General features: G+C 52.3%; 1 protein-coding gene across 5 annotated transcripts in view; it reads right to left on the bottom strand.

Annotated features, from left to right (window-relative positions):
• Positions 1–13,801, bottom strand: part of ADCY10 (adenylate cyclase 10) — a 52,968-nt gene that overhangs the window by 24,429 nt on the left and 14,738 nt on the right. For all 5 annotated transcript variants that reach the window (XM_075936961.1, XM_075936963.1, XM_075936964.1 and 2 more), the window contains 7 exons: positions 12,001–12,056; positions 10,402–10,555; positions 9,273–9,465; positions 7,339–7,425; positions 6,081–6,364; positions 3,729–3,865; positions 1,141–1,266 (listed from right to left, as the gene is read on the bottom strand). In XM_075936961.1, coding sequence (XP_075793076.1) covers positions 1,141–1,266; positions 3,729–3,865; positions 6,081–6,364; positions 7,339–7,425; positions 9,273–9,465; positions 10,402–10,555; positions 12,001–12,056 — 1,037 coding nt within the window. The remainder of the gene's footprint in view (positions 1–1,140; positions 1,267–3,728; positions 3,866–6,080; positions 6,365–7,338; positions 7,426–9,272; positions 9,466–10,401; positions 10,556–12,000; positions 12,057–13,801) is intronic.

The following is a 13,801-nucleotide window of genomic DNA, read 5'->3' as shown; positions in this document are numbered from 1 at the left end:
AGAGAAGCTTTTACAATACAACCTCCAAGACTGTCCAGAGGGGGAGTGGGCTCCTTCCAAGCTGAAAAGTGAGGGATCACTCTACTTCCCTTGGTGGGTGGAGCTAAATTGACTAGCACAGAACCATAGACCACTAGAACTGGAAGAGAACTTGAGAGGTCATCGAGTCCAGTCCCCCGGCCTCCTGGCAGGACCAAGCACTGCCTAGACCATCCCTGACAGGTGTCTGTCCAACCTGCTCTTCAATATCTCCAGTGATGGAGATTCCACAACTTCCCTGGGCAATTTCTTCCAGTGTTAAACCATCCTGACAGCTAGGATGTTTGCCCCCCTCACTGGAAGTTCCAGAGCAGGACAGGAAGTATAAAAGGAGAGCCACAGGCCCCAGGTGGGCCTGGAGCACTGGAAGGAGCAGATGTCTCTTCCAGCCAGCTGGGATGTCAACAGGATCCCAGGCGAGGCTCTGAGTGGATCTTCACTCTGTGGTCGGAGGAGACAGACAGGTACTCCAAGGAGCCACCAGGACCACCATTGGACAAATGCTCCAAGCAGCTGTGGGGACTGCCAGTGGCCAACTACCCCAAGGAGACAGGGGATCTTTGGATTCCAGAGCTCTAGACCCAGACTGCAGTAGGAAGAGGCTCAGGGTAACCAGACTCTACTCTGGGTTTTTTCTGCCAGAGAATGGGTTAGCTTGTTTTGGCAGGATCCCCGCCACTGTTAGGTACCCTGTGCAGGATAGTCCCAGGTCACCCTATCCCCTGCGGCCAATCCCCTCCCCCCAGCCTGCACTTGCCTGCTTTTGCTCTGCCCTACCCAGGAGGCTGTGGACTTCTTGTGCCCTGCCCCCTCCCTCTTCTTCGCGAGTCAGAGTCCCCTAGACCTACTAATTACTGCCCACCTGTAGTGAGGCGGAATGGCCTCCCTCCCCACCTGAGAGCGAGGAACCACTGCACGGATTTCCGGCCTATCACGAAGAACTGCTCTGTTCTATAACGCCCAGACTCCTCCGCTCTGCTCCGGAGTTCAAACCTGTGCTGTCTGCAGCATGCATGCTCCCAGGCCTCCTTCAACGGCTGCCCTTAGCCAACAGAAATATGGGGCCTCCTCTGGCTGGAGACATCAGGCTCAGGACCTCACCTTTTAGCGTAGGCGGCAGCATAATGTTTTGCAGTTTGACATTCTGACGGAGGGTGCAAATGTACAACTCTTTGTCCAAGTCGGAAATGGATTGGTTTTTGGAGGACATGACCTTGATGGCATTGGCTGCACGGAGAGAAAGAGGAGGGGGGGAAAGCAATTGGAAGAAGTCACATTTTAATTTGTTTGCTTTTTAAATATCACCAGAACAAAACTATACTTGGCAAGATCTCATGGGAACAGGCTTTATAGCCGGCGGGGAGGGAGGGAATAAACTACCACTCAGAATGCAAACTGGGTTCTTCGCATTTCTACTTGCTCACAGCGTTCTGAGGCCTGCTCTTCTGAGGGTCAAAGCTTTCATGCTTGGCTCCCGGCCAAAGGAGTTCCCAGATTAAATCATACCAATGCCCCATCCCGGCCAGCCTCCCATCCCCAGCAGATGGTAAGAGGAAGCTGCAACTCCTCTTCCCTAGGGAAACGAGGCACTAATGCGGAGGAAGTGCCATCCTGTCCTAAGGAAGTAAATGGCTCGTTGATGGCCTGAAGGAACAGGCTAGTTTTCTCTTCTCCCTTATTTATTTAGGATGCTCTACAAGGCTTACAAGATCATGGCCATGGAATTGGCATCATTTCGGTTTTGATATTTACAACCGTTTTTATGTTAAAGAAGCATGATGTAGCAATAGAATCCTCAGATCTCTCTGCTTTACAGAACGTCACCTTTGCCCTGCCCAGGACGTTTTGTTTCTGGTGACTGTATTTTTCTGATTACCTATTTATCAAGCCAGCCATATTCATCAGATGTTAATAATCAAAAACAGGAATAGGCGTGCAGGGTTTTGCTTGGGGCATGTACTTTCTCTCGATACTGATTAATCACTGGGGAGCCAACAGCTTCCTCGGGCCCCTGGGCCCGGCTCCATGCTCCTGGAAGGGACGGGGCCGCAGGTGGAAGGGGTGTGGCCAGGGGCAGACCGCCCTCTGTGCAGTGTAACTGTCCCATCCCCCAGAGCCACACAGCTCGCCCTCTGGTGGTGATTTCAAAGACCTGGGGCTCCGGCTGTCACTGGGCCCCGGGTCAGTTGACCCCTTTGCTCCCCACCCCCACCGGCAGGCCTGATTAACCAGCTATCTAAGGCCATGTCTACACTAGGAAACTATTTTGAAGTTAGTAAATCTGACTTACTAACTCCCGATTTAACAAAATGTCCACACTACAGGGAAGCCTCAAAATTAGTCCAAGGCAGACTCTGTTATTGTGGACGCGCTACCTCGGACTTTAGTGCCCCGGGAAGCACAGGGGAGCCATTAGTTCGAATTACTCTGGGGGGTAGTTATTTCCAAATTGCGGCACCAGAGCGTCCACACGACCAATATTTCAAAATAACAATTTCGCAATTAGCATTAGTCCAGATGAAAAGCAGGAAGACAGATTTCAAATTAAGCAGCCTGTTATTTCAAAATAACGGGCTTGGTCGTGTGGACACCCTGCTTATAAATTTGACCTGAGGGGGGTTATCTCGAAATAAAGTCCTAGTGGACTAGGGCCAAGTGTCTATCCTCTATATTTCTCATATAACTACTATAACTGCAAGTGGTATCATTCCCATTGGAAGATATTTTGCTTCCATAATATCTTGTGTCAATTAGTCCACAGGTGAAATGTGTGCTGAGTAAAAAAACGGTTTTCTTTCATGTTTTACATCTGTTGCTTTTTCATTTAAAGGGGTAGCGGCATGTTCTCCTGGGGAGCTCTAGCTAGTCACTATTAGAGAGGTAGTGTATAGCTCAGTGTTTCTCAAAGTGGTCTGCAAAACCACTTGGAGACACATGCTCACTGGCTGCCCAGCATGGCTCACCTTGGCTACAAACAGCGAACAGGAGTGAGTAAGTAAAAAAACCGGCGCAGCCAATTAGCAGCTTTCCCAGGGTGGTTTCGTGGACCACTTTGAGAAACATTGATCTAGCTGGAACCTTTTAAGGTTGCTAACAAATTGCCTAAAGCCCTCTTTCTCCACAACTTATACCTGTGTTCGACATTACGCTTTGGGCCTGAACTTCCCCGTGCTTGGTCTCTGCCTCAGCTTGGAAAGTTCGACGTCAAAGGGTTCCATGGCAGCTTTGTCAAAAAGGCCTATTTTCCTCCCTGCCCCCTGTCTGAGCAGCTTCAATGTCAGAAAGATTTGGAACAGGAATAGAAATTTGTCAGGGACAAATAGCATCCAAGAGTTCTAACTCGCCCCTGTGCCTTAACCACTCAACCTCACTCCCCTTCCAGAACCAGGAATGGAAGCCTCGGACCCAGCATTCAACGGCTGCCTAGAAACGCCCTGCGCAGCGCATACTGCCGCCTCCCCCCTCCCAGTCTCTCCTCTTTGCCCAGCCTGTGTTCCTCTTTCCACTCCCCTCAATGTGTCTCCGTCTTGCCCCCTGCTCCCTTCTTCCTGCCCTGAATTCCAGCAACCAGAGCCAGGCTGGCAGGCGCTCCTGGGGAGAATGAGAACAGCCGGGGAGGGGGGTGAGCCGCTCTCCCGCAAACGGCTCGCAGCGGGCTGTGTTGGAGGTGTTAATGGCAAGGTGCTTACTGAAAAGGCCCTCCCACTCATCCTCTACTTCCTCCTCCTCCTCCCACAGGCGGAAGATAAGCATGTTGTTCAAGTGGAGGTTCCGCAGCAGCTCCTCGCAGTAAAATGGGATGCCGTGGCTCCTCTGCACCAAGAACCTACAGAGAGGCAGAACCGTCACTGGCCGTTAGCGACAGGGGCTGTGGTGCGAGGATGGGGCTGGCAGCCAAGGAGGTGACCGGTGCCTTCACAGCATCGGAGGCCGCAGGTGGAATGGAGGAGGCTGCTACTAAGCCACATGGAAGGTACAGAGTGTGCCGTGTGGCTAATGAGCAGTGGGGGAGAGGGCAGGCTCCTAGGAAAGCGTCTTAGTGTTCAAATGAGAGCCGGGCGAAGCTCAGCATTTAACACAGCTGTGGCGGTTGACAACAGCTATCTAAGGCCACGTTTAGATATGGCCCATGTTTTTTGACTGTAGCTAATAGCAAGTAGGTTACTAACACTGGAACCGTGGCAAGCCGAAATGTTCTGATAACTCAGCGCAGAGGCGGCTGCAGCTGCCTGCAGAGTTCTAAGCCATCACAGCTCCCCAACCGGCCTCTTCCTCAAGCACCTTCCTCTGTTCTCCCATAAAGCCCAATCGTAGAACCAGAGGGCGGGCAGAGACCTCAGGAGTATCGAGTCCAGCCCCCTGCTCAAAGCAGGACCAACCCCAACTCAATCAGCCCAGCCAGGGCTTGGTCAAGCCGGGACTTAAACACCTCTAGGGATGGAGACTCCACCCCCTCCCTGGGGAACCCAGCCCAGTGCTTCAGCGCCCTCTTAGGAAAAATCGTTTTTCCTAATCTCCAACCTAGACCTTTCCCCCAGTGCAACCTGAGACCATTGCTCCTCATTCTGCCATCTGCAACCACTGAGAACAGCCTCTCTCCAGCCTCTGGGAACCCCCCTGCAGGTGGCTGAAGGCTGCTCTCAGATCCCCCCTTGCTCTTCTCTTCTGCAGCCTAAATAAGCCCAAATCCCTCAGCCTCTCCTTGTAAGTCATGCCCTGCAGCCCCCTCAGCATTTTTGTTGCCCTCCCCTGGACTCTCCAATTTGTCCACATCCCTCCTGTGGTGGGGGGCCCGAAACTGGACGCAGTCCTCCAGATGTGCCTCACCGGTGCTGCAGACAGGGGAATAGTCACGTCCCTCGATCTGCTGGCATTGCTCCTGTGAGGGTTACACCTTGGGGGGGGGGGGGGCTCTGGGAATTACGCCGAGCACATCCAGGCTTCACCCGGACTGGGCAGGACTTTGGGCCTCATCACTTGACAGCTGGATCCCAGGCTGCCTCCCGAAAGGGAGACTGAAGATTTCTGCTGGTTTCTTCTCCCGCACCTGTCCCCACGGCCCCATTTAGGATCCTCCTCAGCTTCCAGCCAGCCAACCGGGAGGCCGACTGAACCACACTGCAGCACCATGGCAGGCTGAGACGCCAGACATGCCACCACTGCCCTGCCTGCACTGATTCCTGGGGCGACCCCTGACAGAAACCCACATTTCCTCAGCCTTTGCGGCCTCGTCTTTGCTCCCTTCCTATGCCTACCCCTTTACCTAAAGAGCTGGCACTGTCTCTAGCCATGCCTGTTGGCGGGAAACCTAGCAGCACACCTAGCCTTTCCCTTCCCCCGTGGGCTGGGCCCTGTACGATCCGCAAGGAATTCTGGCCCTGAAGGACTTTGGTCACATTCCTGTCAGTCTGGTCGCAAGGCAGAGCCACTTCCCCCTCAGGGCTCAGGCAGCTCACACTGTATGTTCCTCCTTGGCGTTGAGGGAAAGTTGACAGGGTGTCTCTGTAATACACACCCAGGCTCACAGCTGGCTGCTGAATGGCCAGGCAGAAAACAAAGGTCAAGTTAACATCTTAGCCTTCCCCGCACTTCACCACAACAGAGGGGATGGAGGCTACCACCTTAGCTCCCTGCCGAGGGAGCAAACGCATGGAGCGATGCCCAGACACGCAACCAGCTTGGGATGGACTTGCAAGCCAGATGATTAGAAGGCAGGGACAAGCCAAGAGCTCTAGGTTAATAATGGATATACCTGGATTTCCTGTGGTGCTTTCCATCAGTGGCTCTCGAGGGACTTCACAAAGGAGTCAGGGTCATCATCCTCATCTTACAGATGGGGAAACTGAGGCACTGCGCAATGCCGTGACCTGCTCCAGGTCACCCAGCCAGTGACAGAACCAGGAACAAGCTTTGCCCCTGCTTGCATGGACCCTACGGCGTGAGTCACTTGGCCAGGAGCTGCGTGTTCCCTGCCCCCCCTCTGTTTTGCGGAGAAAGGCAGGTTCGCAGCTCGGAGCCCAGCGCAGGTGCCTGTCACTTACGTTTCCAGTTCCCGGGGGATGCTGACCACCCCGAGGTCCTGGCAGGCTTTCTGCAGGATCACCGAGGCCTTTAGCTCCCGCAGCTGGACGTAGGTGGTCTTGGGGCTCTTGATGATGCTTGTGGCAGAGGTGCACGGCAGCCGAGCGTGGCGGCTGGGAGCAGACATAGACATGACCATGAACACGGGGATGCTGGAGAGCAAGTTGTCCAGAAACTCCCAGGAGGCGGAGTCAATGAAGTGGGCTTCGTCAATGACAAATATGAGAATGTCTTTCTCCACTGTCTGAGAAGGGAAAGAATCACCTGACTCAGGGATTGCTCTGGAGAGGTACATCTTCAGGCCAGGGCCCCCAGCCCTCACCCCCACCCCACGACAGCTACTCCAGCCCCAGGTGCAGAAGAGCAGCTGCCGCTCCTTCGTGTTGGTTGGGCCGGGTACCCGGGTCTGCATACAATGGAGCTGTGCAGGGGCCTGGACAAGAGGGGGGGCTCCGCACTCCCAACAGGGGCGGGTCCTCCAGTAGAAGGGGTGGGGCTGGGGCCGCCAGCCCCCGGCACCCTGCTCCCCCCTCAGAGCCTCACGGAGCGCATGGCCCGGAGCCCCGGGGGCGATTTAAAGGGCCTAAGGCGCCGGCTGCCACAGTAGCAGCAGCAACGGCCAGGAACCCTGGGTCCCAGGGAAACAGCCCCCTTTGCCCTACCCATCGGCGGGCCTGGATCCCCGGCCCCTCCGGCAGAGTGCTCCCAAGTTCTTCTTAACCTGCTCCTCTGTGCTGACTAGGGAGGTGACCAGGTGGGTTCCCAGGGCTTCCCACCTCCTAGCCTGCTCTCCTCGCCCCACGCCATTCAAGCATCTGCCCCTGCTCCCTTGGGGGAGGGGCTCGGGCTTTGGCTTTCCTGCCCCCCACCCGGGAGGAGTGTCAGGCTCCGGTCCCCGCTCCTGGGGTCATGTAGCAATGCGGTTTGAGACTCTCTGGTGCAGAGGGTCCGTATGCGACTGTACTGTCATCACAACGTCACTCTGAGCCCGAGAGGGGTCCAGAAGTGCACTCGCTGCCACAGAACGACACCGTTCCCACTCTCGAACTTGAGAGGTGACACAGAGAGCGCAGGTAACAGGAGCTAGGGCTGGAGTGAGATACCCGGGCAGAACATATGGAAATGGCCAGGCAACACGGAGTGCTAACGAGCTGCTCGTTAGCAGAATATGCAGCTCCAGGTGCCTCTCTCTGGTTCCTGGTGAAGACAGTAGCTCACCTTCTGTAGTATCTTCACAAGAAAGGATTCCATCTCCTCTGCCCTCGTTTCATTATCCATTTTGGAAACCTCTGCCGAGGTGGGGAACTGCTCAGAAAAACATGAGACCAGTGAACCAGAGAGGCAGGGTCACTGCTTGTGACATACACATTCCTGGGAAGAGCCCGGATGGAGATGTCCAGCCTTGTCACACACACACACACGTTCATCTCTGTGTCTATGCTTTCCACACAAGGATTGCATCAGACAGGGCAGGGGAGGGCAATACTTTTTGATGGGGGGTGTCATGATCATGAGGGTTAGCCAGCAGCCTGGGGACTACGGGGTTAACTGTGTCCCTTACCTAGCCAGGTGGAGTGGCCAATAGGAACGTAGGTAGGAATTTCAAACTGGGACAAAGGAATTTTTGGTTTTTCCCTGCTTTGTTCTGGGGGCAGTTCTCCCCAGCTATTAAGGGGGACAGACACTGTCTCCCTCCAAGAAAAGACCTTTTCTTCACTTTCTGTAAGTAGGGTAAAGTTTAGATAAATCCATCAGGTTTTATTGTTTTATGGCTTGGGTATGGGATCTGGTGTCTGTGCACTTTTTAAAAAATGGTTTGGCTTTCCTTTGGAACTAAATTCTAGGCCCATGGAGTTTCTCCATGGCTGTGTCTACATTGGCACCCTTTTCCGTAAAAGGGATGCTAATGAGACACTTTAGAATTGCAAATGCCGCGGGGGATTTAAATATCCCCCGCGGCATTTGCATGAACATGGCTGCCGCTTTTTTCCGGCTCAGGGTTTTGCCGGAGAAAAGCACCAGTCTAGATGGGCTCTTGCGGAAAATAAACCCTTGGAAGTAGGAATAAGGGATCTTCCAGAAAAGGGCTTATTGGGTGAAGGAGGGGATTGTAATCTGGAGCAGGGGTTTGGGGTGCAGGATCTGGGAAGAGGGATGGGCGCAGGAGAGGATTCTGGCTTGAAGGAGGGATCTAGGAAGGGTGCAGGATCTGGGAGGGAGTTGTGACCTATGATGGGGTGAGGAAGGTGCAGAGGGTTTGGGTGGTGACCTGGGGAAGGGAATTGGGGTGCAGGGTCCAGGAGGGGGTATGGGTGCAGGAGAGGATTCTGGCCTGGGGGAGGGATGTAGGAGGGGGGCAGGATCTGGGAGGGAGTTGGGATATGGGAAGGGGTGGGGTCTAGCCTGGGGGAGGGACGTAGAAGGGGGGCAGGGTCTGGGAGGCTGTTCCTATGGCTCTCCTTGCTGGGGGAGGCTTCATGTGCTTTCAGTTTCTGGCCAGTAGGAGCTGAGAGATTTTGCTGGGGGCGGGGGCAGCCTGCCACAGGGGCAGGCTCTGGGCTGGATTAAAAGGCTTGCTGGGCCGGATCCAGCCCGTGGGCCATATCTTGCCTGTCTCGATCTAGATCATTCATCTACGTCCAGCTGAACAACAAAGCTACCCTCTGACCACTCTTTGGTGACCATGTAAAATAAGGCCTTGCTCTCAGTCCTGCTCTGGGTGGGAGGGGGCCTACAGCAGAGGGGCCATGCTGAAGTCTGTGGGATTCAGGTGACTGACAATGGACGGGGCTGTGGAAGCCAAGAGGCGGGTCCTTTCAGAGTGAGGCTGGGCAGTTGTGTGCGCACAGCCAGTCCCCTCCGCACGGTGGGAGTAACGATCAGGGTGCAGGACGAGCCCAGTGGACAGAATCAGATCCATGGCACGATGCCACTAGCAGATTTGGGAGCACACATTTCTGCAGCCAGGCCCTGCACTGTGTCTATCCCAAATATATTGACCGTGCTGACTTTCATGAGCACTCACGCCTTTGATCTAGCGGGCAAGCTCGGGGCAGGAAGGACAGATGCAGACTGAGGGTGAAGCAAGGTGATTAACCAACCCCCATTCCACAGGCAGGCCTTCCCCGGAGAGGGGGAACTTTCTCCATTACCTTAATGAGAAAGATGTTATTGAGGAGGCAGTAGTAGGTCTCGTCTATCACACCTCGGAGTTTGCCTTGGAGGATGCGCTGTCTTGCATCGTATGATTTGCAGGTGTCAATCCCCAGGAACATGGCCATGAGAGTCCGGATGGTGAAAAAGTTCTGCTTGACATTTACCTTTGTCAGCTCCATAGCAACAACCCTGTGCGGTTAACATGAAGAGAAATAAGGACGTTCTACAGGGGAGTAAGGAAGAGCCAGCATATTCAGGGTGTTTCTTGACTCCAGGGATTTTTCAAAAAAAGTGGCCTTTTTTCGAAAAATCTTTACCTGCATCTAGACAGTAAATCGAAAGAACGTGGCAGTTTTGTCGACCACGGAAAACCTTATTTTATGAGGAATAACACCTTTTTTCAAAAGTGCTCTTTGGAAAAAAGGCGCTATGTAATGCAAACTGTGCTTTTTCGAAAGAGAGCTTTCAGACTGCCTGGGTGCTCTCTTTCAAAAAAGCGGCTTGCTTTTTCGAAAGTACTGGTTGTAGTCTAGATGCTCTTTTTCGAAAGAATCCTTCGAAAAAGCCTCTTTCGAAAAAGGCGTGTAGTCTAGACATAGCCTCAGAGAAAGACTCAGAAACACAAACCTGCCCTTGACTGCCTGGACAGCTAGCCACATAGACAAAGCTTCCGAGTGAAGGAGAAATAATGGAATAGGGTCCTTCAGCCCTTCGTGCTCAGCTTCTGAGGCAGCTACCACACAGGGCCTTTCAACACCACCCAACTACAAGCGATTGCCTCATTTATTAAACGAAGAATTCGAGCAGTAGGCGTGTGCTGATAGGTACACTGGGCCCGTGGTGTTTTCTCTCCCGTGTGACTGCTGGCTGTTATGTAAGATATTTGCATTAGAGGAGGAAGTTACTAAAAGCTCCTCACTTTAAGTGGGGTGCATTTAAGCCACTTGTTTGCAGCCAGAGAGATGGGCATCTGGCTGTCTCAGCTTGTGCCAGCCTCCCAAAATCTCTGTACTATTTGGAATTCCTGCCCCCTCTGGAGGCTTGTCACAGCTCAGGGTCAAGATGCGTGGGCACAGGTGTATCAAAGTGGGTCAGATGCATCACCGTGAAGTTAAAGGCACTTACCTGTGGCCTGCCTCCTGGCCTAAGTAGGCAATTTCAGCAAGTAGCTGGCTCTTTCCATAGCCCATAAGGCCTTCATATATTATAACACGGCCTTCTTTAGACCCCACAAAATTCCTCAGTAAATTATTATAGAGTTCAAGCTCTTTTTCCCGACCTAAGAAAGACAGAATGACTTAAGAAAGCAAAGACAAAGCTTCCCCAATGCAAGTCCCTTTCCCCCATTTCTTAGCAGTGGCTGCACCTCTTTCCCCCATAGAGGAAACGCATACGTAAGTCACTGGTTCATTTCCACCTCTGCTGCAGTCCTTATCAATCTCTTTCTCCCCCCTCGTCGTGGTAATTACAGTTTTCCCTCTTTCCAAAACCAACTGCAGCTACTCTCCCACCCAAACACAAAGGCCATGTCTTCACTAGGGGGAAAATCGATGCTGCTGCAATCGATCTTCCAGAATTTGATTTAGTGGGTCTAGTTAAGATCTCCTAAATCAAACTCAGAGGGTGCCCCCATTGGCAGCCAGTACTCATGCTCCTTCAAGGAGTAAGGGAAGCCATCTGGAGCGTTGGCTCAAATTAAGGTACGTTGATTCCAGCTACGTAATTAACGTAGCTGAAGATGCATATCATAGTTCAACCTTCCTCTTTAGTGTAGACCTGGCCAAAGAAGTGTGACCACATGATCCCTATCTTCACACAACTCCTTGTGCATTCTCATACCCAGTGTCACTCTTCAGATTCGTAGCCAGCCTGCCTGTTACAGACCCCTCAACTACATTCACTGGAGCAGCCACAGGGAATATAACGTACATCTCTCCTTTTCACTTGCCAACCAGGAGATTCATCCCAAGTGAGACATAAGGTAGTTGAGTGTATCAGCTTGTACAGAACAACTGGATTAAACCTTAGAGACGGGTCGGGGCTCACCCAGTATTGGGGGGTTTGGATCTGGCATTTGGTTTCAACCCCATTTGTCAGTGAAGTGAAAAGATGCTAGTCAAAGACAAAAAGGGAGCGGATAAGAATGGGCCTGCATTACACAAAATGGGGAGCATAAGTAGTATCTTCCCCATTGGACCAACTTCTGTTGGAGGAAGAGACAAGCTTTCAAGACTACCAAGCTCCTCTTCCGTTCTGGGGAAGGGAACCAGGGCGTTGCAGCTGAACAGACGTGGAACAGAGTGCTAAGCGTACGGGGATCACACACGTAGCAGGAGACCACTTAAAATGAAGTGGGCACTTAAACATTTTGTGCAAAAGCTTGTCTCTTCCACCGCCAGCAGCTCCCACCTAGGCTCTCTCATCTCCTGGGACCAACCGGCTGCCGCAACACTGTAAACATGGGTTCCATATTCTTTGCTAACTACAGACGGCACCTGCAGTCCTTCGCACCAGTGTACAGGCCGGGTGTCTTTAAAAGCACCCCGAACACCGCCAACGTGTACACTTCTGAATGATCCCTCTGGTCAGTCACTTCATAGCCTCCATAGCTCCCCCCTCAGACATTTTTGCCCTATTCCCCTGGCAGGCTCTTCCTAGAAGCAACTGCTCCGCAGGCCCCTAGTGACAAACGGACAGGAGTCCCGACGAGCTGTGTCCACCTACCCAGTAAGGGATAGTACTCGGACCTCTCCTTGGTGAGATACGCCTTGCCAATCATTCTGCAAGGAGGAAGAGAAAGGAAAGCTGCGGTTAAAGAGCAGAAATACTCCTGGCCGGAATCTACCTGAGTGGGTCCCACTCTCTCTGAGCCGAAGCCCTGCGTCCCAGACGGGTTCCCTATTCCAAGCCTCCTGCACTCAGAATCTCAAGCAGAGGTGATGTAATGTCATGGGGTTTCCCTTCAGAGGAGCGCTAGCGAAGCATCAATCATTAAGGGGCCTAGTGAGCTTGGTGTAATGGGAGGATGTAGCCAAGCCTAACGGTGAGAGGTGCAGAGCTAAGGAAATGAAACACAACAGCCGAGGATTCTTCCGTAAATGACCAATGCAATGCCCACCAGACTGGCATCTTGAGGCTGCTACGGATCGGAAGGTAACAAACAATTCTGTACTGCAAATGGGCGAGAGAAGCAGGAATAGGCAGATTCAATAAAGCTTGCAGGGGAAAAGATAAGGAAAGCAAAAAAAAAAAAAAAAAGCAGAATGAGTTAACTCTAGACAAAGGCCGCGTAAGGGGAATGTTTCTATCAATGTACCATGGGGAAAGCAAGTAAGCCATTAATAGGTAAGAAGGTGGATGAAATCGGTGCTTGCTCTGTGCTACCATGCTGCTTTTTAAAATCTTTCCTTATCAAGCTATACATTAACAATGGCCAGGCTCCTGCAAATTGCCCCCCACATGCGGCCTCTCACTGACTTCAGTGGGGCTCCCTCCAAATAGAGGAGTTGTAGGAATGGAGCCTTAGGTTTGGACAAAGAGAGCAAAGCAGGTCTTGTAGAAACAGCTGTTGGTGAAAGGAGCTATCAGGATATATGAAAAACAAAACACAATCAAACTTGTCCTCTGAACACAATAACAATTGACATTATTTTTGGATTGCTATGAATTTGTTTTTTTCTGCACTGCGCCTTTACATTTCTGATGCAGCATGTTCCAAAGGAGGGACTCCGTCTGGAGACTTTACTTTTGTTCTTTCTTAGTTTGCCGTGCCCCTAAGCCTGAACTGCAAGGCTGTTCTAGGTGTATGGAGAAACACTGAATGCTGTTTCATTTCCATGATGCTGTTCCCGGTCTCCTAGTCACTGGAACTGATGGAGGTGTGGGAAGGTGATGCAAATCAGACACCACAATTACCCACCCTCTCAGACATAAGGATTGATTGAAGAGATGCCGGTTCAAGGTATCCTTACACTGGGCTATTCTTTGCTGACCAAGCAGCTGTTTGTCTTGTTGACAAAGAGTTGCCTGCAGCCAACTTGTGTGGAGAAGTTCAGGATTTTGGGAGATGAAACTTGTTAAATCAGCAGTAAGATGATGCTCTGGGTTAGGCAGGCATGATGCACATTGTGGCTTTGAACCGCCAGGACAGCACTCGCCCACTTTGTGTTGATCAAAGGAAACTTGCCCTTTCATCGCCCCCACACACCCTGGGGTAAAATGGGGGTGTGACTCGGGGAGTCAATGCCAACTGGCAGAAGCCCTCCTACTGTCTCTAACTCACACCAGATCCGACATACTTAGGGCCCTACACACTGCTGTCATGAACTAGATCGCAAAGGTGTCGTGAAACGTATTGTGTGTCACCCTGGCCCCAAAAATCCTTGTGTGGTGTTTGCCCAGGCTGGGTGCAGAGAGTTCTAGACGAGGGCTGGAAACATAGTCATGAAAAGGGGTTAGGAAGTACAGCATAAAACCCACCGTCTGCCCTAGGCAAAGGAACGGTTATTCCCCTCTCTCACCTCCT

Source organism: Pelodiscus sinensis, chromosome 9 (genome assembly GCF_049634645.1).
Source record: "Pelodiscus sinensis isolate JC-2024 chromosome 9, ASM4963464v1, whole genome shotgun sequence".
Lineage (NCBI taxonomy): Eukaryota > Metazoa > Chordata > Testudines > Trionychidae > Pelodiscus > Pelodiscus sinensis.
This window is presented reverse-complemented; position numbering and strand designations above follow the sequence as displayed.